At 39.5% G+C, this 24,594-nt stretch overlaps 1 protein-coding gene across 1 annotated transcript in view; it reads right to left on the bottom strand.

Annotated features, from left to right (window-relative positions):
• PIK3R1 (phosphoinositide-3-kinase regulatory subunit 1) overlaps window positions 1-24,594 on the bottom strand; it is a 57,351-nt gene that overhangs the window by 23,833 nt on the left and 8,924 nt on the right. The window contains exons 2-3 of the mRNA XM_009812339.2: window positions 4,178-4,270; window positions 2,388-2,462 (exon numbers count right to left, since the gene is read on the bottom strand). Of these exons, the coding sequence (XP_009810641.1) occupies window positions 2,388-2,462; window positions 4,178-4,270 (168 nt within the window). The remainder of the gene's footprint in view (window positions 1-2,387; window positions 2,463-4,177; window positions 4,271-24,594) is intronic.

Genomic DNA, 24,594 nt, shown 5'->3' with positions numbered 1-24,594 from the left:
TGTTTTATGCAGCTGTTAGGATTTATCTTGTAAAACCTGATATCCTTCCAGGACAGTTATGACTTGGGCTAAGGTTTGGGAGTGTCGCATAAAGGACTACTTGTTAGCATTGGAACAAGGAATATCAGCAGCAAAAGCAAGAATAGGAAAATACAGAAATGCTTACTTAGTGCAAGCAAGATTAGGGTTCATCTTAAAACATGAAACTCTGGCGCAGTAAAGTCCTAAATAAAGATCCACATTTGGTAAAAGAATTTAGAGGTATTAATGCTGACCACCTTTCTAGGCTAGCCAAGCCCCCTGTTAAATAACTCCTCAATCTACGTGGCCAGTTTAAACCAAATTCAGCAGGGAGGTGGAGGAATCAGATTTGTGGTGTGTCTACATGTACTGTGAAAAAAGGCAGTCAAGAGGGAGTAGCGAGAAACTTAGTGCTCCTCCACCTCCTTTCTGTTTTCCGCAAAGAAAAGCTTGCAGCATGAGCTCAATTCTTATCAGACACCAAAGAATTTACACGAGAAAAAAGACACTACGAATGGCTCAGATGATAAAAAACTTGCAGTGTGGGTATGAATTCTACAAGAGCAATTACGTGTCCGAGAATCCAACCATAAATTCCTAAGAAATAGTTCTCATTAATTTTGTTGCTCACAGGATGTTTTTTATTTCATAAGCCAAGTTAAATCCTGGTTCTTTCACTGTTGACCCTTTCTCTGAAGTATATCTGAAACCATTATAATGAATACAGGAGTAAGAATAAACTTCTGGTACGCTCCAACTCTTTGGGTGTAATGTCATAAACAGACCTGAACTCTTCCATCTGCAAAGCTGGCCAGATGCAAGTCAGCTTTGATTCTGGAGCTAGATAGCACTCTGTTGAAGCTAACACACAGTTATCCAATTAATATGGAGAGCATTTTAACCATAAACAGAACAGCACACTGAGGCAGTTCATAACTTTGAGACCAAAGCCGACTTTGCTCTCCAAATTAGCACTCTGCTAATTCAAAGACAGTATGTGGAGGAGATGAGATCTGTCTTTATCCATGTATCTGGACACCCACTGCACTGGCTCTGTCCTGGAAGATTCTGATCCTATCTTAAAGAGAACTCAGAAAGATACACTGTTACTAAAGGGTAAAGTCCTGTTTTCTTTTCTCAAACCTAATTACATTTTAAATAAGAATAAACCACAAGTTCTTGATCTCAGGAGACAGATGAACCTTTCATAAAAGTACATCGCAGTTTAGAGACTTAAAAAGGGATTCAGATAAATTAAGAGATACATCCATATTGGTGCCATAGAAAATCTGGATTTATCTGGACTGAAAAATATAATTACAATACTAAAAATATGGCTTAGGCTGCTAGCACCATGTGCGTATCTCCTGTCCCTGCTTGCTGCACTCATATACTTCTCTCCCACCACAATCAGCAGAGGACAGGATGATCTTCTGATTTGAAGGAACAGACAACTCATAGTATCATCTCTTGTTCATTTTGTTAATATGTGCAATTACTGAAAATGAAGAGAGCTAATTCACAGTTTGAGTTTGCTTCCTTGGTCCCTTTGGCAACATGGCTTGTAACCAGTTTCATTTTCTAGCCCTTGTATTTTTGTGCTCTTATGCAAGCGGAAGCTCACACCTCACAGTGCACCCCAGCTTGCAAAGGCGTGGTCAAGCACTCCTCCTACAGTATTTCCTGATCTCTCATAATGCAACTGAGTGTTGCCATGCCAGTATATTCTGGCCTGAAGTAGAAATAAAGAGTACCAAAAAGAGAAGAAAATATATTTCAAGAAACCTGAACAGCTATGTGGTGTTAATGGTATAGCTGCATTTTACTGTTCAAAACCTGAGAATCCAGCCTACTGAAGCAACATTAATTTAATTCTCTCTTTCCCTTCCAGTATCATCTCTGTAGCAGACAGGGAATGTGCAGCTATTGCCTCCACCTACTGGACCAAAAAAATGCACACACAGAACTGTGTGTAAACAAATGGCCATTTGTTTACAAAATAATAACCTGCAGCCTTACAGGAATAGTGTATCTTTATCTTACTTCTGAACAAAACACCTTGTTTTTTCTCTGTACAGCTAGATTGTCAGTCCTTGAACAAGCAAGTGACCAAGAAACGACTGAAATAATTATTCTTGGAAAAAAACACGCAGTGGAGCCATGAAAAAAAGACAAGCTGTGAAAGTGAAAAATACCTTTCATATTAAATATACAAGTTAGAAACCTTTTTTACTTGTATTTGTCTTTTTAATGCTGTATTATTCAGAACCAGCACATATATATAAGTTGAGTAGGGGAAAAAAGAAAAGAGGAGCAGTGTGACCACAAAATCTGTCTAGTGCTTTACGGGAGAGAACTGTACTTACCACATTCAAGAATTTGTCTTAATTCTGCTGAGCTGCTTGAGCCTTGTGTCCCGTACAAAGTTGAGCATTCCAGACCTTCAAAACAAAATCGATGGGATACATTAATATTCCAGTGACTGTTGCCATGACACAACATACTTCTGTTTTCTTCAAATAAATACTTGAAGTATAAATTAGCAACATTATCCCACCACCATCCACCTACCACACTACAGAATGTGATTGCTTTTTAAGGCTGTAAGACACCTCTTCGTATATGCAGACTGCTGGGTCTGCAGAAAGAGCTGGGCAAGGAAGATCAGAGATGCCAGCAGTCCCACATATTCTGTACAACTCTCCACAGGCTGGCTGTAGAAGGCCAGGACTAGGAAACTGATTCACATACCCCAGGCAAGAAAACAGCTTGCAGGAGCAACATGGGAGCCAGATTTTCCTTTATACTCTACATGCCAGCTAGAAACACCAGGTCTTTCAGGTGGATAAGAAGTGAGCAATCTGAGTCAGGCCACCCCACAGGAATGGGTCAGGGACATGACAAAAGTTCTGATACATCCTAATTAGCTTTAAAGATTTAACCGAGACTTCTAAGTTACGAGCGTGCCTAACCTTTGGCACCCTATGCAGTCAACAGACTCAGAGAGCCCCTTCTATGGGACAGGTAACCGTTAGGTCACCTTTGACTAGCCACAGAGCCCATAACCTCACAGTGTATGTAAGGTGAGTGTCACATCACTGGAGTGAGAGAAAATGTCTGTGTATGTCACATAGTACATCTGATAATCTACCTGAATAAAAGACACCAAACCAGTGTTTTCATGTAAAAGATACTGTTTACAACTTTGCTACTTCAGAGAAATAGAGAAGACACAAGAGAGGAGACCATAGCCAGGGATGCAGAGCACCAATGATTTAATAGTATCAGTGGCGTGTCCTGGAAGTAGTGGTTGCTTATGCAAACTGTTGCTAAATACTGGCCCTTCTCATTGATATTAGCAAGCTCCTGCTCACTCAGGAAAGGCTCATGCTCTCTTAAAGTGCCAGAGCAGTGTGTGAGAACCTACGTCCCCAAGGACTGCAGCCTGAGTCTGATCAGGATAGCACTTTTCCTCTCGCTCCCTGGCTGTAAGGCCACTGAATGAACAGGACCCACTGAGCTGCTCCATATCTCACCAGGACTATGAAGGTGACACCAGAGGAAGAGCCAGGAGGACAGAAATAGGGCAAAAGAGGCAGGACATAGTAGAAGAAAGGGGAAAGCCTCAAAAGTATGGAGAGACGTCAACATGGGAAAACAGGAGAGCAAAAAACCATAAAAATAACACTGGCTGGCTTAGCATACTGCAGCAATAAAGAACTGGCTCCTGAAGGATAAAAACAGTTTTCGTAACTTTTTTTTTATTTAATTCTTTCTTTTTTCCTGCTTTGGGGCAAAACATTACTTGTTTGGCTGTGTATCCAATTCAATGTTATTATGGCATTTCCATAACCAACTTAAGGTGCTTATCAGTTAGAAAAAACCAAAGCCATACCGAACCCCTCTCCCTTACCTCTCAATAATACTTTTATTAGTTATTAAATGTCATTTGAGCTTTGTTTTTGCTCCTACAGTCCAAGTAGCCTCTACTGAGCAGAAATCAATGCAACAAACCTTAAATGAGATTATTTTGTATCTGTTGAGTAATGTGATACATTAGCAGCTCTAGAAAGAGGAGATGACAGCTCTGGATCTGATTCTGCAGCCTTGGCTCACATGAGTAACAAAAAACTTGGTAGATCATTCTTCAACCTACCTTTCTTTTCAATTGTCTCCACTATCTTGATAAGAATCGGTGGAGCAACATCAGGAGGTGCAAACTGCTCTGTAAGATCTGGAAATGAAAAAGCTATAAAAGAAAAAGAAGAAAAATAAGCCAAGCTACAGTTGAATGCAATTTCTGTTTATGAAAGTCATGGTACATAAAGCAACCAGTTAATTTTTAAGTATGGAACAAACATCCCACTTGTCAGGCCTAAATGAGAACACTCCACAAGTAATCAGAAAACTGAATAAAAATGATGAAAACTGCATTTTTGTAGCATTTTCTTCTATGGACCTCAGTCAGTCCTCGAATCACTCTTTGTATTACCTAGGAAAAGAAAACAATAAAAGCTTGCAGTCTATGGATGGGCAGAAATTCAATGCAAGGAAGAAAAGAAAAAAACCTTTTGCTCTGAAACATTTACATCCAGTGTGCACCAGATGAGGGAGCTAAACACATCACCATCTGGGATTTGCTCATCCCCCGGGTAGAACAGACTTACAAAGGCCTGAAATAGGAGTAGAAACTAGTATTTCACATTCATACAAAAGTTCAATAACTTCTGTTTATTTCAATTTTCAAGCATAATACTATTAACAGTATAGTTTTCTTGAAGCAAGAATTTTCTTTTCTACAATGACTGGTTAAGAATAAATAGCAGATCAGAAAGGGATATTTTGCAGATTCAAACAAACGTGCACACGGATTTTATACAAAGTCAGTTTTCAAGCAATGCAGTTTCTTCATGGAGAGAACATACTGTATAAAGGAATGTTCTGGCTCTGTGATGTGAGGGATAATCTATCTGTAAACGCACTATTTTTGCCCAAAGAGTAAGTCAAAAGTTTTAGAGCAGTCCTGTTTAACTCTTGGAAAGCAAGAACGTTTACATAAAGTTACTATTAAACTACCGCCAGAAACATCTGGCATAGTTTGATGGGTTATGATTGATAAACAAAGCTTAATCACTGAAGTAAAAGTTGCCAGTTGCCTAAGCGATGGTGATCTCTGCCTGATTAAACTCACCACAGACAAATAGAGAGCAATTCTTAAACGCACATGCACGTATGTGCCTGCATGCGTATGTATACACGCATGTCCACGCACACACCATATTCCTACAAGACTGAAATGGAACAAAATTATGAGGATAACTAAACAGAAGGAGAAAAAGAAAAAACACACAACAGCGAAATATCAATAGAGAGTCTTTAATGAAAAACTTTGAGATAGCCGAAAAATGAAATATACCACAAGAGAGAAAGAGAAAGCAGAAAATTTTGGCTAAGAATTCACCCTATTTTGGAAGCAACAATTATATAACTTTCTAAAAATGCAAACAATTTAAAAGTGGTAAGACACCAAGGAAGGTACAGAAGAAATCTGGAAGTGCAGAAAACTGAGGAGAGAAATGAAAGACAATAAATAATAATTATTTACAAACTAGTAATGGAAGTGGAGCATACTGGGACACTGAGACATGTCCCTTGCAGAAAGAAGTAGAATGATGGTATGGTAATGATGGAATACTTTCCAGTCCGTTCATAACTGAGAAGGACATTAGAAAAACATCTGCTAGTCATAATAGTTTAACTTTGGAGGCCCAAAAAATGAGCATTCAGGAGTCCCAAAAGAGTTGCCTAAGCAGATCTCTGGCCTGCTGATGTTACTTTTTAATGACTCATGGAAAATCAGAGCAACTCCTGGGGATCAAAAGAGTTCTAATGCCCGATCCACACTCTGAAAGGCCAAGTAAGATGACTACACGCCAGTTACATTATCAGTCCTGGGCAAAATACAGGAAAACCTGATACTAGACTCATATGATAAAGCAACAAAAGACAGCACTGTAACTAAGGATTGTCTGCATAGCTTTTTAGAGGATAGATTCTGTTAAAATCACACTGCCTCCTTCCTTGGTGGTATCATAGTTAGCTGAAAAATGCAAATGAGTAGACATAATAAACTCTGAAGTATTGTCAGATAGTTGACTTAGTATTACACTGTGATTAAAAGCTAAATTCAAAGAAAGTGCATATTATATAGGTGTAGACGACCAGCAGATCTCCAAGTATAGTTATTAATGTAGAACAAGCTACACAGGAATGGACTTTTCATCTCTTTACATCTACAAACCACTTCCAGGTTCCACCAGAACACCTCTTTTAGCTTAACATCATATCTGCTTTATCAAACACAAGTCGGGCTCAAATGGAAGATGCTGCACTCCAAGCAGCCTCTGTTGAGGCATGCTGAAATACAGACTATTTGATTTGTAACATTCAGATCAAATAGTTCCTTTTGACCCCAAACTGTGAATATATCTCATGATGAGGGCAAATCTATTGAAAGAATAAATGAAAGATCAGATCAGAGTCATATCAAAGAGTATGCTATGAAAATACTCAAATTATGAGATACTAACAGACTCACAGAATGGGAAGGGCATAAAATACATCCCTTACATAGTAGCAGAAGAGGAACAGGTTTTAAGAACGGAGTTTATATATTTTTACTAATTGGAGTAACTTTCTGCTCCTTTAGGTAGCTAGTTACATTAAGTACCTTTCTCCCTCTTGTGTAACAGCAATGAAATTGCGTCATCTCTGAACAAAGATGCTCATCTCGTAATTTCAGCTGGAGGCAGCATGCAGCAACAGTCAGCAGTCTAAGCTGAAACTGAGAGAAGAAAGGAGAGACAAAGAAAGAGAAATAGAGACAGAGGACAGAAGTCAAACCTGACAGACATTTGAAACATTTCAGGTGACAGCTCAGCAGTTCAGGGATGGTCCATCCAGGCCACTGAGCAGTAGAGAGAATAATGCTTTTCTGCATTAACCAAAATGTGCCTTGAAATGATGGCAAGAGATACACTCCGAATACCCATAGACAAGGTGTATTTAGAAGAAGAATCCCATTTCCCACTAGAATCAGATTTTCTACATGAGGGTTGGAGTCCAAACAAAGCAAAAAGGTGAACCCAACGTCAGGGGAAGACTTCAGTTGACAGGAAGAAGCCCTTGCAGGGTGAAGAAAGACACTACAGAAAATGGTTTGTCTCCATGGGACATAAAGAATGGGGTGGAGGTAGACCTTACCCAGGTTACATAGAGTGCCTCTTCCTGCAACCTATCTAATGCTCCATGCTTTTCTTCTACACTTTAAGCAGGATCTTAGCTTATAAACTAGGTTTGTATCATAATCTGTTACTGAATATCTTTGTTGTACAGTATTCTTGGATCAATAATATTCTTAGTGAAAGTGAAAGGCTTTTGGAAGCTATGCATTTACCTTTATATTTATGCAAAATCTATAATATGGCTACAGAACATACATATGTATGTAAGGCAAATGTCACATTGGTTAAAAGGAAAGATTTCATTGTTAAAAGGAAAGATTTCCAACACTCCTATGCTACCCTAAAATATCCAACTGGAACATTATTAAAATTTTAGGAGTTCAGAGGATTTCTGATATCTCTTCCTTCCTACACCCTATTGCTTTTCTCCAAAACTGGAAATTTCTACCTACCAGAGGCATTACGGAACTTTTAGATATGAAGACAGCCTTTAAAATAATGACAATCTATTCCATAAATACATAAAGTGTAAAATACTTGTGTATGTGACTGAAAACTCAGGATATTCATCTCTCTCTTAATATTATGCACAGACTAGTCAGTATAAGCTCTACGGCAGAAAGACACAAACACACACACAATGGTAGGTACAAAACCTGCAGCTACCTTCAATGCAGCAATGACAGAAGAATACATCTAAATCACACAGGTATACTGCTGAGCAACACTGAAAAAAACATTCACTTCATCAGCATGTAGGAGATGGCATTAACAAATTAAAATCACTTAACCTCTCACCTGTTCTGGGATTTCCTACTCATTGTGCTATCTCAAATATAATTAACTCATAGAATCATACTGACCTGTACTTTAAACTCGCCAACTTTTGCACAAAATAAAGAATTATGTTCATTTAAAGGCGAAAGGCCTCATGAAACACATCTGTCAGTAAAAAAAAAGACTGAACAGTACTTACAGAACTGAAGCCAGTTTATAACTTTTACACAGAAGACAGTCAAATTTGGGAACAGTGCCCTTCAATTTCAAAATGCTGAGAGGAAACGGCAGAGACTAAACCGAAGAAAACTACACATAATTTTGGAAGAAACCAATTTGACTCCCAGAGCCAGAATACAAGATATCCTTGAAGAAGTCCTGATTCTAGATTACGTGTTCCAGAAGAAAACTCAGCATGCATATTAAGATCTACAGAAGGAAAGGAAAACTTCTCAGATAGGTCAGTTTTAGCAAAAGAGAAGAGAACAAAAGCCCACATGCAATCTGCATCTAGTACCTGATTTCAAAAGTATCTTTTGCTTTGAAGTATGCTGTAGCACAGCACAGAAGTTTGGAGAACCAAATCCACTCTTAAGAACCTGAGCAGCTTTGTAGATCCCTTTGCTACAATCCAGTATCAGTTTTTCACTTAAATCAATCATTTTTCCCCCAAATTCCTGCAATTTTTTTTGAAATTACAAAGACTCCAAAATATTAAGGTTCTGAAAAGCTGTCATACAGTTTTTGTGTCTTCCTTCTAGTCACAAGTCTGGTAGCGGGTCTCCAGATAGTAAGGAAACTTCTGATGACACACGAATAGAAGCTGGATTTTCCACTAGCTCTATTTTTACCTTGCGACAGTGAGAACCAATGAGATGAACCACAAGCCAGGGTTTGCTCCAATCTGCGAACTCTTCCCTCTCCCTGATACAGACAGGCCTGAACAGTTCTAAAGCAACGACAACATGCGGGAGATGAGAGCATACCTTACGTTCAAGGGTTGCCAACACAGCTACAAAGTGCAAGATGAAACCAGCACACAGCTGCACCTTTTGGAAGGGTTCTCAGTAAAAAGAGATATTTTAGAGTTAGTACCTGGCAACGACAAGTGGAAATTTAAAGCTGGAATTTGACTTCAGATGCTTCTGAGCCAAATCTTTCATTACTGCTAGAAGAATGAAAATTAATTTAAAAAAAAAAAAAAATTAACTTAAAATGTAACAATACACACCATGGAAAGGAATTTAATTTCTAAATATGTTACAGGAACTATATACTAACATTACTTGAATTTAGCTTTGAGTCAAGATTACTCCATGCATGTTCTTCTTTTTCCAGAAATGGCTTTTAAGTTTGTGCATACATACTGCATTCGATGACAACACAGCTCTACCTAATATTTGAGAGCTCAGGTCTTAAGATGATCATAACTGGCTTATGCGCATGCAAATAGACTCTTTATGCATGCAATTGTATCCATTAACATTAAATTGTGCATTCATAGATTTACACATATCCTTGTTTGAAAGTCATACAATATGTCCAAACATGAATGGTTTGACCAGCACTGAAATTAACTATAATAAACATAAGCATATTAATTAACGCAGAAGTAGAAATGCAAAAGTAAGGGTCATTGTCAAGCAAGTTGTGATAATGCCTCCAACAAGATTAGCCAGCAAACTATAAAGAAACAATGGCTGATCAAGCACCTAAAATACTTTTGCCAGTGGCACCATCAGTGGCATAATGCATGACAAGTTGTAGACAATAGAGGGTTTTCCACAAAGTTCAACACCCATGCTTGCTATTGAAAATCCTGGGAAATGTGGGAGCTTGCTTTTGTGATTGAAATGCTGGTATTTCAGCAGTTATGTACTCTACTAGGTATGGGAAATGGAATTCAAAAAATGTTCCAATATTATCACCCATCTTCCCTGAAACAGAATCTGAATTTCAATAAGGATCCATAATGGCTGAATTTAATCACTTGTCAGTATACGATGTCAAATTCAAGTGAAGACACATTGAAAACGAGGGCAGTTTGGCATTCCTGCACAGCCTTTAAGGCAGTGGTATGAACTGAGGCAGTTCTGTGTTCTCCTGTGTGCTGACTGCTAGCGACCTCCAGACCAGAGACAGCACTGCTTTACGAGACCGCATGGAGAACGCACCAAAAGCCATGCCTGCGGAAACATGAGTGCAGATCCTGTAACACTGGAAAGCACAAGGAGGTGCCTCCGCACGGGTGACGGCACGGCCGGATACTTCTCATGGCCCTGCGTTGGCAGCTGGTCCAGATGCAGAGCCTCAGCCATTGCGGTCCCCTCAGCATCTGCTTTCATCAGCTGGGGAAGAAAGGCCACATGAGCCTCACAATCTGTCAGAGAGTGAAACGACTCTCACTGACACAAAGCTCCTAACTTTTAGTGAGAGGGCTTTTCATGGTCCACTATATATTTCTTTATAGTCTCAAGAAGCAGGAAGTTCCTGCAGAAACTTTCAGTAGAACAGTATGAAAGATTAAAAAAACCCTAGACCCTATGGAGAAAGCTTCCATAGAGATCTGTGCTTTGGGTTCAATGCCAGACCAAGAGAGAAAAAGATGAATCTGGTATGGCAAATAAATACCAGAGAGAAATTCACTCTGAGATTTGAGGACTGTAACCTTGCCTTGGCATTTGTAATTTCAGAGAGCCTAATGGCATTTACCAAAAGAACAGGCAAAGAGTGTTCAGAACTGCCCAACTGCTACTAGCAAAAGGTTTTCACTGGGCATGAATGAATGACAAGAAGGTGAGAGCGAAGACAAAGAAGTTGATGTCACTGCGTGTCTCAGATAAATCAAGGACTGCAACAGATAGTAAATTCAGCTGCAACTGTTGGAAGAGAAAAATACCTCTCCTTAGACCCTACTGACCTGAGATGATTTAGTTTGGCTATAGTTAAATTCTCCTAGAGGCTGAAAGCATCACTGAAAACAGCAGGAGGAAGAGCTGTTCAGGGCTCAACCAACTTCTCCAGTACTGGTTTCATTAGAAAGATTTAAAAAGCCAACACTATTCATGGAATAATATGAAAGAAATTTAAGTGACACTGAATTTGACACATCATTACGAGTGTCTTAATAAGTCTGTCTATTATTACTTGCCTTTTATTTCTATCAGATGTCGTCAATCAGGCAGACTGCGGACTCAGAATACCACAGAAGCCTTAGCAGCCAAAGGAGACTAGATCCAGGAGAAATTAAAAGAGGTGAAGACTATCCCAGCACTAGAAAAAGGAATGGTCTGGCCCACCAACACTATCAGCCTTCAGGCCCACAAGAAGCCTATTTTTATGGAGGCAGAAAAATGTCTCTGAGTCAAGATTTATTGTGATATGAGTAACTCCAGAGCTATGAAAAGGAATAGGGAAATGATGCCTGCTGATCACCTTACATGACTGGAGTACAACCAGGAAGCTGGATGGAAATAGCGCCAATTCAAAAATCCTTCAAAACTATGTGGCCAGCACAGTCTACTTCTTCCATCAGTCAGTACACGTTGGGTATGAACTAGAGGACAAAGTGACAACTTCATTCAGATGTTTTCTGTTAATGGTACGCTGAAGATTCTAGCCACAGAAGGAAATACAGATCTGTACTGAAAAAATGGTTTATCACATCAGCTGTCACTCCTCTTTTTCCTTCATCTTCAATGTAGAAACACCTGAATAAAGCAGAAGACCCTTCCTAGGGTATCTCAATGACAACATTTAACCCTCACGGATAAACAGTACTCTGTTAATATGCTTCTGGACTTCAAACAGCTTTTTAAAGCATCCATATTTCTTCTGCGATGCTACATCAGTAGTACAGAGTGAGAACAACTTTTTCAAGGGGCTTATTCCAAAGGATGACGGCTGCAGGAGTTCTCACCAGCATGATCTTCTGAACTCCAGTCAGTCCCAGTGCACTGCCCAAAACCGAAAGCCAGCATCTCCAGAATCCTCTGTGAGAGGCAGGTACTGACAACATCACCTATAAGCTTGAAAAAGGGCATTTCAGACTGACTTTTGTAGAAAAATGTACACAATTTTTCGTAATGTATGTGGCACTTAACAGTTATTCTGGCCAGGCAGTCATTGTTCCAGGAGGGCAAATGTATGTATATTATACTTGGGCAATTTATAGTCCGACCCACTGAATCTAGGAAGGTTGGAATAAAAACTGAATGTTGCTTCATCTTACCCTGGCTACACATAATATGTGGAAAAAGACATAGTCACTTGTATAAATCAATGCTGTAACTGAGACAAGTCAAATACTTTGCCTAGATACTTTCCAGGGTTATCAGCACATATATGCAAGCAATGATCTGATTGATAAAATATCATGTGCATGGTGATTATGCAGGAAGTTTAGGGAGCCGGGAGAACTAATTCCTCTCTGCATCCCCATTAATGAAGCTGCACCAGCTGCACTCTCAGGGCTAAAAAGAATAAGGGGCAGCTGTGGGAACAGAGGGGAAACAAGCCCAGGCAAATACAAGTTAGTGCAAGAAAATAATCTATAAAAAATAGATGGCAGAACTAGACAGAACAAAGCTTTGATTTGATATAGAAAGTCATAATGTATAATGTACCAATTCTCCCGAAAGAAATCTGGGGTCTCTTTACCCTTCTCTGACACAAAAATGAATGCTTGTCACAGAGCTGCTGCATTAATCAACAAAGAATTTCTCTAAGACAAAACAAAATGAAAGTGCAGAGAGAAAGAAAAAAACAGAAGAAGGTGTCTGGCTTGAGGGAAGTTTAGCTGCACAAATAAGCAGGAAAATAAAACCACCAAGAAAAATAAGTGTCGAGTATTATATTCCTTTATAATAGTTTAATATTTTTAATAGTGGCTGCTAATCATGTTTCACACCTATTAATTTAACGTTTCATAAAGCCCTATTTCTATCATCTGTTGAAAGGGAAGTGATACTGTCTGTACTGGGAAGAAATTCTGTACATAATATTCTATCAGATTAAACCTCAGTAACTTTATGAATTATGAGCTGTCAGGCACTTTTCTCATCTGCTACAGAATATACTTCTTAGAAATAGGAGCTATAAATAAGACAACAGATGTTCTTTGTTGGCTTCAACTGAAGCACAGATAATTTTTAAAAAGCTGCCTCTAGTTAAGACTGTTGTAAAGACAATATTCTGCTTCCCTCTATGGGTGAGCTTTTGCAACACTCCTTTTCAAACTAGAACTGAATTTAGGTTTTCAAATGGCTGCAACTATTCACAATTAGTATTAACATAATAACAGCAGCCCTGTTCTGAGGAAAACTTGCAAGGCTTATGAGAAAAATATTAATTAAGTGCAATATTCTAGCATGCAGTACGCTGCATTGTAATGCCATACACAACGCATAAACTGTTTTGCAAAAGAAACCCCCCCAAAAACCCAAGGAAGAGACGGAAAAAATATCTGCTTATTCAACTGTTCTTTCAAAGTGAGATAAGCAGAAAGAGAAAAATAAGAAATAAGCAAGAATGTAGTAAAAGATGCTTTTCTGCTTCTAAGCAGCAGAGGGCACTCAATTAGCCGAGGAGCACATTGGGGACGCAGGACAGACGCCATGGGAGCTGAACCCCAAGCAGGCTGGCACCAAACCCCAGGCAGGCTGGCACGGGGGCTTCGTTACTGCTGGTCTCCAGGAGAGGTGCGTCTGACCTCCTTCCCACACTCTGGAGCATGGGGCATGGCTAGAGGCTTCCCATGCTTTTCTCAGGCGTGGCAGACTGATGTGTAATTCCGTCTTACCCCTCATTCTCAGGGATCACCTCAAGCCCTGTGTGACGTGCAGAAGCACAGCAGGTAGCAGTGTTCTAGCAGTCCCTTACAGCATCACTTTAAATGGAAAAGCAGGTTAATGTCTCTAAACAGTGAGCCAGCGCAGCCCTCAGAGCGCGATTCTGAGGACAGAGAAAGAAAATATTTTAATTAGCCAACACCTATTTTTCATGTCTTGTTGATGTCTGCAGGTTCCCTGCCAGCAGTTTTCAGTCAGAGAGATATTAGCAGATGAAAGATAAAACGTGGTGTGGGTACCAAATTACTGCATCCTCACAAGCAAGGAGATGATGACAGAGGTGACAGTAAGGGAGGCACAGAACAAGGTCAACCAAGAAGCTGGACCCACTGAAGTGCAAAACATTGCTTTTTTAGTCAAGCGAGGCTTGCTATATTCCCTCCTCCTCCTCCTTCAAGATTGCGGCTCCAGGGCTAGAAAAGAGCTGAGCTCTGCAAGAATTTGAGTAATTCTGCGCAGTTCTCCTCAGAGATATTAACTGGCAATGAAAACCTTACCATTCCAGCTTCTGACACTGGTTTGACATGAAACCATACATGATATCAAGAAGGAAAATATATGACACTGAATATTCAAATACAGCGTGGATAGCGCAGGTGTGAGGACAAACAGCATGTTCCACTGGCAGCTGCATCTTGTGACCTACTTATCAGGTTCCCAGCACAACCTTCAGGGTTATTGTTGTCATTAAACATCCAGATTGCAGTAGTAGTACCTAGAAGCCCTTATCAGAAACGGAACAAACTTATGATAGTTCTTTACAAACAAAACCTCCCTTACTGGTCTTATGATTAACTAAGCCATCTCTCAGAATTGATGCCAGCTGCCTTCCCACAAACTCTACCTCATCTTTCCCAAGGATATTAAAGCCATGATATTCTATTAACTTCTGCACTCTACACTTTAAAAAAAAAAAAAAGAAACAGTGAAACTCTAGTAAAAGCGTAATTTATTTTAAAGAGACTGTATGTAAGTTAATACATTTACATGGTATTTTACTACAGTCACTCTACAAACAATCAGCAGCAAAGCTCCCTCTATCTGATGCCTGCTATACTACACATAAACAAAACTACATTAAAAGAGCATCAAGACCACAAGGGCAAGCGCTCAAAACTTAAGACAACAAAGAACTAAGGCTGCACACGCAATTTCAGTTCTTCCTTTCATGTCCACATACTGACATAGCATTTTTCCCATGAAATTACTAGTCTGCCGATTTCAGCGCACAAAGCCTAGTGCTCTCAAGGGACAGAACCCAGCTGAAGAGTTGAGGTATTTATTACCTGCAGCATTATCCAGATTGTACAAGGACACATAGTCATCCAGTAGGCTCATATTGTCCTGTTTACTTTCCCCTTCAGACCTCCATTTTCTACTACCTCATTTCAACTTGGCTTCCCATGAAAGAGTACTTTGCTCCACAACTTGTTCTTGAGTTCTTCCTAGCAAGTGGGGAAGGAAATACGTACTCGGTTGATCCTGGAAACCTTCATCACATAAGAAAGAGACAGCTGCCTATCTTTTAAGGGAAAGAATGCTGAGGTCCGTCTCAAGAGGCACTTGAAAATTTTTGTTCTGGCCAGCCAGTGGAGAGTCATGGTGAGATGATTTCAATGACCTCCATCAAGTAAAACTTCACAGATAGAGTGAGTTCCTGTGCTGGAACTGTTTTGACCTAAAAAGCAGTGACATGTATTTTCTTCTGAATTGTTTGGCATTAACCAGTCACGATTACTAACCTCAATTCCCTTTCCACATAACCATGGTGATGGTTAGTAATGATGCTCCTGGAGCATCTGCTCTTTGTAACCAAGATAGGACTGCTGGATGGATGTTCACTGTGAAACACTGGGCATGCTGGAACTCTCCCCAGAATGACCTGTCCCACCTGTAAAGTACTGCTGTTCTTCACTGCTGTTTCCTTTTTTTTTTGGTACCATGAAGTGTTTCTTATGCAAGGCCACAACTGGTTTGTGATAATAACTCTTCTTGAGAAGCATATTTTAAAACATTATCTTTTTATTCAATAATCATAATACATAAAAATTCAGGACAATATGTTGTTTTGCTCTGAAAGAATACTTTGTTTTGCTACCTTTTTGCTATAGAGAAACTAATGGGGGAAAAAATGCCAACAAATCCCCCTCAAAATATCCACAGGCAAGCAATCTAGAGGAAAAGAATAAGCTCTTCACTACTGCAAGAAAAAGATAGTGTGCATTACTGTGCTTGAGAAGTCAAATTATTTAGATCTGGAAGATTTACATAAAAGTACTGGCAGAAGCTGCTGACAGATAAAAGCCAAAACAGCTCCTTCATCTTTTGGGAATTATGGGAAACTTAAGTACACAGAAAGTTAAAAATAATGAGTCTATAGCAGTCACCCAGAAAAAAAATGCAAGCAATGGTACAGCAAACCAGCATCAGAAGGAATTTTTTTTTTCTGGAAACTAATGTATTTCAACTCAAGTCTTTTTCCTCCTCTTAAAAGAAAAAAAAAAAGGCCAAAGAAAAAAAAAAGCCAAAGAAAAAGAAGAAAAAGGTTAGGGCTCTAGCTGTAGGAACAGAAATACAGCAATGCTGAAAGCCAACCTTATAAGAAAGTAAAACTGGGTTAATCCTTACAGCCATTAAACCATGGGCTGATCTGGCATAGGTACCAATACAACAACATTATTAGGAAATTCCCGAATTGGATCTACAGAGAGTTAATCCCACCATCTTTAATTTCAGATGAAGAAGAAAACTCTCAGTCTGTATGTAATAAGATTTTTTTGACCCATACCACACACCTGTCGAGATTTCTCTGCATAGCAATGTCAGCGTTGATTTCTCATTCCAATACATTTCACAGTATCAAGATGCTATACAAAAAGTACGTCATGGAATATGAAGTAGATGTACTTAATGCAGGAACTTAAAGACCTCTCTTTCATAAATCACTGTTCACACTCCTCTGCTGAAGTAACTTTAATTTAGACCTTAGCAGTTAAACTCTGAAGTGAAATGAATTTCATGGACCTTTACAAAGCAGTCAGGGTCTCAACTGGCTGGCTAACTGCAGCTGGACAAAGACCTTTATTTGTGTACTGTCTAGCACACAGTGCTGCAGAAATTCATGTAGTGCAAAATCTGTTTATGGGAAGTGTAAAAAAAGAATTGAAAATAACAACGAACATGGTGCTAATAAAAAGCTAGCATGAAAAACTGGCTATCTTTTTACATCACCATCTGCAAGCCAAAGATTAACTGAAGTCAGGGTGAGGAGGTATGGAACAGGATTTCAGTCTGCATTAGGAGTATTCATTTGCAAAGAGACTAAAAGCAGGAGGCAGAGCCTCTCTTTAAGAAAACCCAAGCATAACTCTAAGCACTCAGAAAAATCCTTTTGCAACCTCCACACAACCCTACAGTGTTAAAGAGTTTCTTGGGGTCTAAAACAAATAAAAATGTGTCCCTCTTGAAAACAAGCAGTGTGGTGTGGAGAAGTGAGACTGAGCAGAAGAGGCTGAAATAACTCCAAAAAATATTTTGTAAGTGGTTTTGTAAAGCCTAAAGTGCAGAGGGGCTTTGCAAACTAAAAACACCATATGGATCTGGTTAAGAACTGACAACATGTTCCCTGTGATTTTTAACTCAGGTGGATGAAACAAAAGTTCCTTTTCCAGGGAAGAAGGCAGGGAAGCAGAAGCTCTTTTTATGTCCTCTACAAAGACTCAAGAGGTAAGCAAGAAGCACTCTGACCTGCTGCTTCCCTTCCTTGCCTCTGCCACTGGGCAGGTGTCCTACACTGGCCTACTCCAGCACAGGGGAACATGCTGTGGTCATTCTCCGACTTCCCCGTAGAAAATTCATGGGGAGCAGGATCAATGCTCAAGTTGACTGTCTCTGAACTTAGAGGAGTACTGAGAGTATAAATGAGCCTGCCAAGAAATACTAATCTGTTGAATATTTAGGTGCAGCACATCTACAGAGCTTCTACAGGTTACACACACAAAAAACGCAGAACAGTTTTTCCACCATCCTGCTCCTACCAAGAAAGTTAACTAGTCTTCTAACTAACCCATCCATATCTGAAAATATTATGGCACTACCTATCTATACATCTATCTCTATTTCCACACATGTACAAACATATCTTAAAGGTACAATCACTCAGTTGTTTCAGAGCGTTCATTATAGGATGCAAAAAAGGAGTAAAAATACACCCCAACTTGCACAAGATGTGATCAAACATGTGAAAAGGTCTTCCAGCTACGACTCACTAAGAAATGGGTGGAGGTTTGTGAGGCTGTAAGGCTTCTGGCTGGAAGGAGCAAGCCTTCTTCCACACAGGCCAGCAAGGACTGGGAATTGGCTGCTATTCTGTCAAAAGGCCAAGTTTATCCTGGTTGTTTTCCTGCTATCCTACTGGGGGGCAGGGGCAGAGAGAAAAAAAAGAAAAAAAAGGAACTCTTCCATGTCTGGTTTTGTTATTGTGCTCCAGAGGAATCCCGTGGTCATCTTGCCAAAAGAAAGAACCAGAGTTACCTTTATTTAACCCTACCAGAAGGGAACACCTCTTTCTCATTTCATTTTACCTTTCAAAATGAATTTATTTATTTATTTAAATGTGGGTCATCATACATTCCTTCTGTGCCAAGAAGGGAAAGGATGTCTCATTTGACTCCCAGATGGAGAATCCTTCCAAAAAACCAGTTCCCTGTCAAGAACAGAAGGAAGAGGAACGCATTAATTTTAAACTGACCTGATTTTTCTAACAGGCTTATGACTCCCTGTTTTCAAGTGTAGCTCACACGAACTGCCTGCTACACCAGAACAAGCATCTTTCTACCTATCTCTTCTTCTAATTTTACTCCTCCAAATTTGTGCATGAAGCTGGAAAAACTTGTATCCTAATTAGCTCAGCCATGGCATCTTCAGAGAACTTTAGCAGGGCTTTTATAAGATAAAGCTTCTCGAAAATGGTAGATGCAGCAGACAGCTGTTGTAACTCACCTAAGCTCTGCTACGCTACCACCAGGTACCTAATTCTTGCAGGACTCAGAACTGCTAAACAGGAGCCTGCCACTTCCCAAAGGGTTCTAATATTTCATCGGAAATGTGCCACTAACAGCCTCTTTTAGAGAGATTAGTATGAGCAATCATCTAAATCTAGGTCCTGTTTTAAGGGAAATGCTTCTTGTTTGTTTGTTGGTTTTTTTTTTTTTTTTAAATAGCGTATTTCTTGATCTCTCAGGGGAGTCAGCCCTTCTGCTTTTCTTTTTCTTGTGTTTCACTGCATCAGTCAGCTTTCCACCCGTCAGCTTCCCTCATTTCAATCCTTGCTCTCAAACTGAGAAGTCTTAGGAGACAGAGCAAGGCGGCTGGTTATTCTAACGGCATTCAGCTAGGAATAAATAACACAAAGGACCAAGTGAATATTCTAATCTGTGCTGCCTGAGGTTGCGAAGGGACCCCACTCAAGTGAGAAAGTGCGAGGCCACAGGTGTAGACTTCTCCAGACACACATACTCAACTTGCTTCGTTGCTGCTTCCAAAACCTTGCAGCATAGTTTAGTTCTAAACTACTATGTATAAAGAATGGGTTGGTTTTTGTTTTGTTTTGGTTTCCCCCAAATAGATACAAATTACATCTCACCAAATTACATGCAGAAATTTAACTTATACTGGGAGTCAATACTGTAGTCTTGCATCAAGCTAATCAAGACTAAGAACAAAGTTTCAGAGCCTATTACAGCATCCACTTATGCCACCATCTGACAGTGCTTTGTAAAACTTCAAAGCAAGCTGCTTTTTTTTTTTTTTTTAATTTGAGTCAGGAAAATAATCATGGATTAAAGATTCCTGACAGGCTGCAAACAGGTGACCAAATCATACTTAACATGACAGAAAACTCTTTATTTTCCAAAACATTAAATTCGTATTGAAATGAGAGAACTTCATTCTTTCACTTCTGCATGGCTATCAATTTGAGCGCAATAGAACAAATTGGAACCACATTTAAGACTACTTTTTCCTGCTGGCTTTATAGCTTCCCCATGCTTTCTGCACATGTTCTACATGTTCTCTCTCTCTCAGCATTTGGTCTCTTTCTCCTTCTGGCATTCTGTAATCCTGCCAGCCAAAGAGCTTTGCTTTTAATAAGTAGATCTGCCAACTTAAACATCAGTCTCCTAAGGCAATCAAATAATGAAACACACATGTATGTACTTGCATGTAATCTGTCAAATGCCTCTCTGGCCCACTACAAACGATTTTTGCAATTTGGGGTTTTCATAGGAGCATGCATTCATATACTCTTGGTTTTCAAAGATCAAACACCGTGGCTCTTCAGAGTCCTGTGTCTTGTCTGTACATACAAACCCAATGACCCTGCAATTTCCGTATCAGTATCTAGAAGACATGAAATACGAAAAACCTAAAAACACAAAGGTTGCACAGACAACTTCTTACGGAGTAAGCACATCGTTCAATTTCTCCAAGCTGGCATAGAGGTCTGGCGCAAGACAGCGCAGATTCCTCCACAGCAGAACACTCTTCCCATGTTTCTAGTGTGTCTGGGAAGTTGATGAATAACCATTCCAGGTGTCAAGAGTATTTTTCATACCTCCCCCATTACTCATCTACCATCCACACTAAAGCTGCCTTGATTTCCACTTTCTAAACTAGTATTTCCCAAAAGAGAAAGCTAATGTATGACACTAGCAACAGAGTAATCCAGGAAAAACCTTTGTCATACTAGGATGAAGTTGCACTGCCACACCTCTTGATTAAATAAGGTTGCAGTTTACAGCATGGCAGAATAAAGATAGTAGCAAAAGCACCTTTCAAGCAAGCAAGTTACTAAAATCAGGTTTCAAGGACTATAATTTACTATATAATGTCATCATTTGCAAAAATTCCTGCATTGTGACTCACAACTACGATATAGTGAAAAAAAGAAAACTACTAGAGATGCACTGTAAAAACATAAAGCAAAAAGTATTTAAAACATACATGTCCCTGAAACGTGTATTTCTATTGCAAGACATGCCTTACATGTACAATAAAGTACTGAGAACTTGAAACTTTGAACTCTCAGAATCGGGAAACAAGTGAGACAACATTTAATTATGTGACCACATCTGTTGAATCTGTGCACTCACATTCTAACAATTCTTTTGCTTTTGATGCTTATATTTGGATTCCAGCTGGTAAAGCTGGATGATGCAGGCAGAGGTATGCCAGGAAGATTTGTCCTGCAAGGAATTTTCTTGGACACCCAGTACTCAGTAACTGAAGCCAGCCGTGGAGTGAGCAGATGGTACTCCCTCCTTGTGACAAATAAAGCCTTACACTGTCAAACGTAATGCAGTTCTGGTTATTGGTCTTAGTTACCTCAATGAACATTTAAGTGTTAAGAGTTTTTTAATTAAGAGTTTCGTTCCCAGATTCAGCTTTTTGAAGTGTTTTTCCACGTGACCTCCCTATTACAAAGAGATTAACCTTAAACTGTCTTAAAACAGTAGTTACTTTTTGTCTTTTTGGTCTACTTCATTCCTCACAGGAATCATGATACCACCTTTGCTCACAACAGTGTCCTGAAGATGACGTAGCTTTTGTGAATATGAAGCTCTATGAAGCTTTTATCAGCCACATCACTGGAAAGAGCAGAAGAGACAATGAAGAAACCTGTTTCCAGAGAGGAGCCTGAAGGCTGTGAAGAAAAGGTGGTTTGAGACCACAAACTAAAGAACCAGAATGAAGCAATGCTCATTCAGTGAAGACCTCGACAATGAACAAAGCAAGGAAAAGGGGTCAGATGACTATGTAATTAAAAACTGTATCAGATGGCATACACTGCAAGAAGGTGTAATTACCTGTACAAACACAAGTTTTAGATGCATAATTTTGCAATCTTAACAATGTTCTCCTACGGAAGTGTGTAATTCACTGTATATATGCTCATGCATCAAGCTAATAAAACTCTGTATTTATTGGAAATGTAATAATTTGTTACAATAACAGAATATATAATTAAAACTGTCACTGTATCATTTCCTCAATCATAAGAAACCCTTGTTACTGTCACACTAGCTACCCAAACAGGCAGCCCTAAGAAAAGAAACAGCCTTGCCAAAGCAGCAGCATGGAGTAAATTTTTAATATGCATTAGTGAAGAGGACTGAATACAATGGAAGAAAGTAACTTGGTGAAAATAATCTCTATACTATCATCACCAAATACAATTAAATGTGTGTGTGTGTCCCAAACGAAGATATTTCTACTACTAAATTTGCAATTCTTATTATATAATGGACATACAAATGGCTACACATTAAGTATGTAGTAAAGGGAGGAGTTTGGACTTATTAGGAACATGCTTAAAAACTATCTAGAAGTTATGAGCTTGACACAGAAATTACCGAGTGAAATTCCATGCCTTGCATTAGAGCCCAGGACCTCGGAGGAGATGATTGTAGCAGTGTTTCCCCTCCACGTCTTCAAAACCCATGAAAGGACAGTCAGACACGGTTCTTTACATCAGTGTTTATGGTGTAGTATGTCATGCACATTCATATTATATGCAATCTGGTATACCGGAATCTCTTCAGAACAGAGCTAGCATTTGTGCTCCAAACCCTAAAGGCAAGGGAATTTTGCCTGAGAGAAGTGAGAGTAAGACCTTGACTGTAGGTCTGATCCTGAACCTTCTAAAGTCAAAATGGGTTTTGCCACCCATTTAAGGGAAAGTAGAATATGAGCCTGCTGCTTCTTGTATGAACAAGTCTTTCAAGTAAACAAAAAAACCCCAACCATGTATAATATTTTCAAGAACATCGGTACTTTAAAATAATCTTATTTTTAGTTTGCATCCAAAGGGATTTTGAATAAAGCATTTTAATACTCTGTTTAGAAGAGAGCAGCTCACATTGAACATGCCCATGCTTGTTAATCTAAACCACCAGACAACTTACCATGGTATTTGATGGACTAGCTATTTAGATCAAACAGACAATGAAAAGCAACAAAAAAGCCCCAACTGTTCTCATCTTATTGGCATGTTCTTACTGTGTCATAATAAAACCCTAGATATTTGTCTTAGAGGAAACATCTGGAGAAAAAGCATAACAGTTGGTAACTGTCTTCCCCTTTTTTGCTAAACTGTACATGCAAGTCGAAGTCCTGCATCTTAAATCACTGGGGAAGGCACCCAGAGCCCACTATCCTTTTCACTGCAAGTTTTAATATCAAAGATATGAAAGACTTTTAACTATCACTACAAGAGTAGTCCAAAGCAACGATTAGTATTACACACAACAGACGAGTGCCAAATGTTCCTCTAGCAGACAGTCAGAATTCTCCCAAAAGCCAGAAGATAGCTCAAAAGAAGCAAGACTTCATGCTAGTTGCTCTATAGTAAACATTGTTAAACCAGTGATTTAATATAACCCCAAAAAAGTGTCCTGATAATAATGTGATTGTGAAAATCTCTCATTTCACATAGCGGCTGCAGCTTACACTGACTACCAAAAGGGTTTTGGAGTTGTCAGTGCTAAGTTCGACTCAAGAGGAAGTTAGAAAAACATGAAAGCGATGGGGAATGCACGCTAATCTTTCAACCAACGGTAATAAATTATAAATACAGCAGAGCAAAGAGAATTCAAACATTCATCCCTCTGTGCCCTTGAGCACCCCTCACTGAGTGAACAGAGGTCCTTTATTTCTAGATATTTGAGATGAAGTTTTTGCTACTTGCTGTTTTGAATGTGTGTTCCTTAACACTGTCTCTATTGACCAGGCCAGATTGTGAGGACCACTAAAAAAAACCCCCTTTATTCTCAAAACAGGCTTGCACTCGAACAAAAGGCGTCCCTAAATCTCTCTCCCCATAAGAAAATTGCTTATGTAGGCTAACGACTACCTACGCTATTCTGGCTTCAGAACAATGGAGTAGGTTTAGACTGGCAAGAATATATTCTAAATTATAGTCAAACAGATTTGACTCCAAAGTACCCAAAATAACTTGCTTCAAAAATGTGAAGGGATGACATTTTCTGATGTTTCTATCAAGGGAATGGCTATATTGCAAACAGTGCAATAAATATAAAATGAAGAATGAAAGACTGTATTACAGTAAGAGGCACAAAGCCTGGTCAGCCAAGAGTGTCCTAGAGGAGCTCTTAAAGAGTGTCAACCCCTTGCACAAGACCCATGCATCAGCGGAGGTGGGAAGACCATGGGAGCAGATCACAGCTTGCTGCACCCCACGGTGCCCTGGAGCCTCACAACCCTTTGCAGACCATGGCACAGCAGATGCCCCTCAAGTATGCGCCAGTCAACTAGGAAGAAAGTGGGAAATGATGGAGGGCTTTTCGATGGCCTCTGTTGCTCCTCACTTGTGCCAAGCAGCTGTGTCTCAGTGAGGAGACAATTCAAGGCTAAGTTCGTAAACACAACAGACATTTTCACGTCTCCATCCAAGCACAGCACATTGCAAATTAGCAATAGAGGACTGGAATGTGTGGTCACAGGGCTGAACACCATGTGCAAGGAGGAAAAGGACTGCAAATCTTTGCCCTTAACTGCTTATTTCTGGAATGTTCCTGGATAGAAAGATAACGAAACCAGACACAGCTGTGCAGCCTTATCTACCACTGTGCATAATTAGTGGTTTCTTTCATTAATTCCCTAATTTAAGCACTTTGGTCTACCTC

Source organism: Gavia stellata, chromosome Z (assembly GCF_030936135.1).
Source record: "Gavia stellata isolate bGavSte3 chromosome Z, bGavSte3.hap2, whole genome shotgun sequence".
Lineage (NCBI taxonomy): Eukaryota > Metazoa > Chordata > Aves > Gaviiformes > Gaviidae > Gavia > Gavia stellata.
This window is presented reverse-complemented; position numbering and strand designations above follow the sequence as displayed.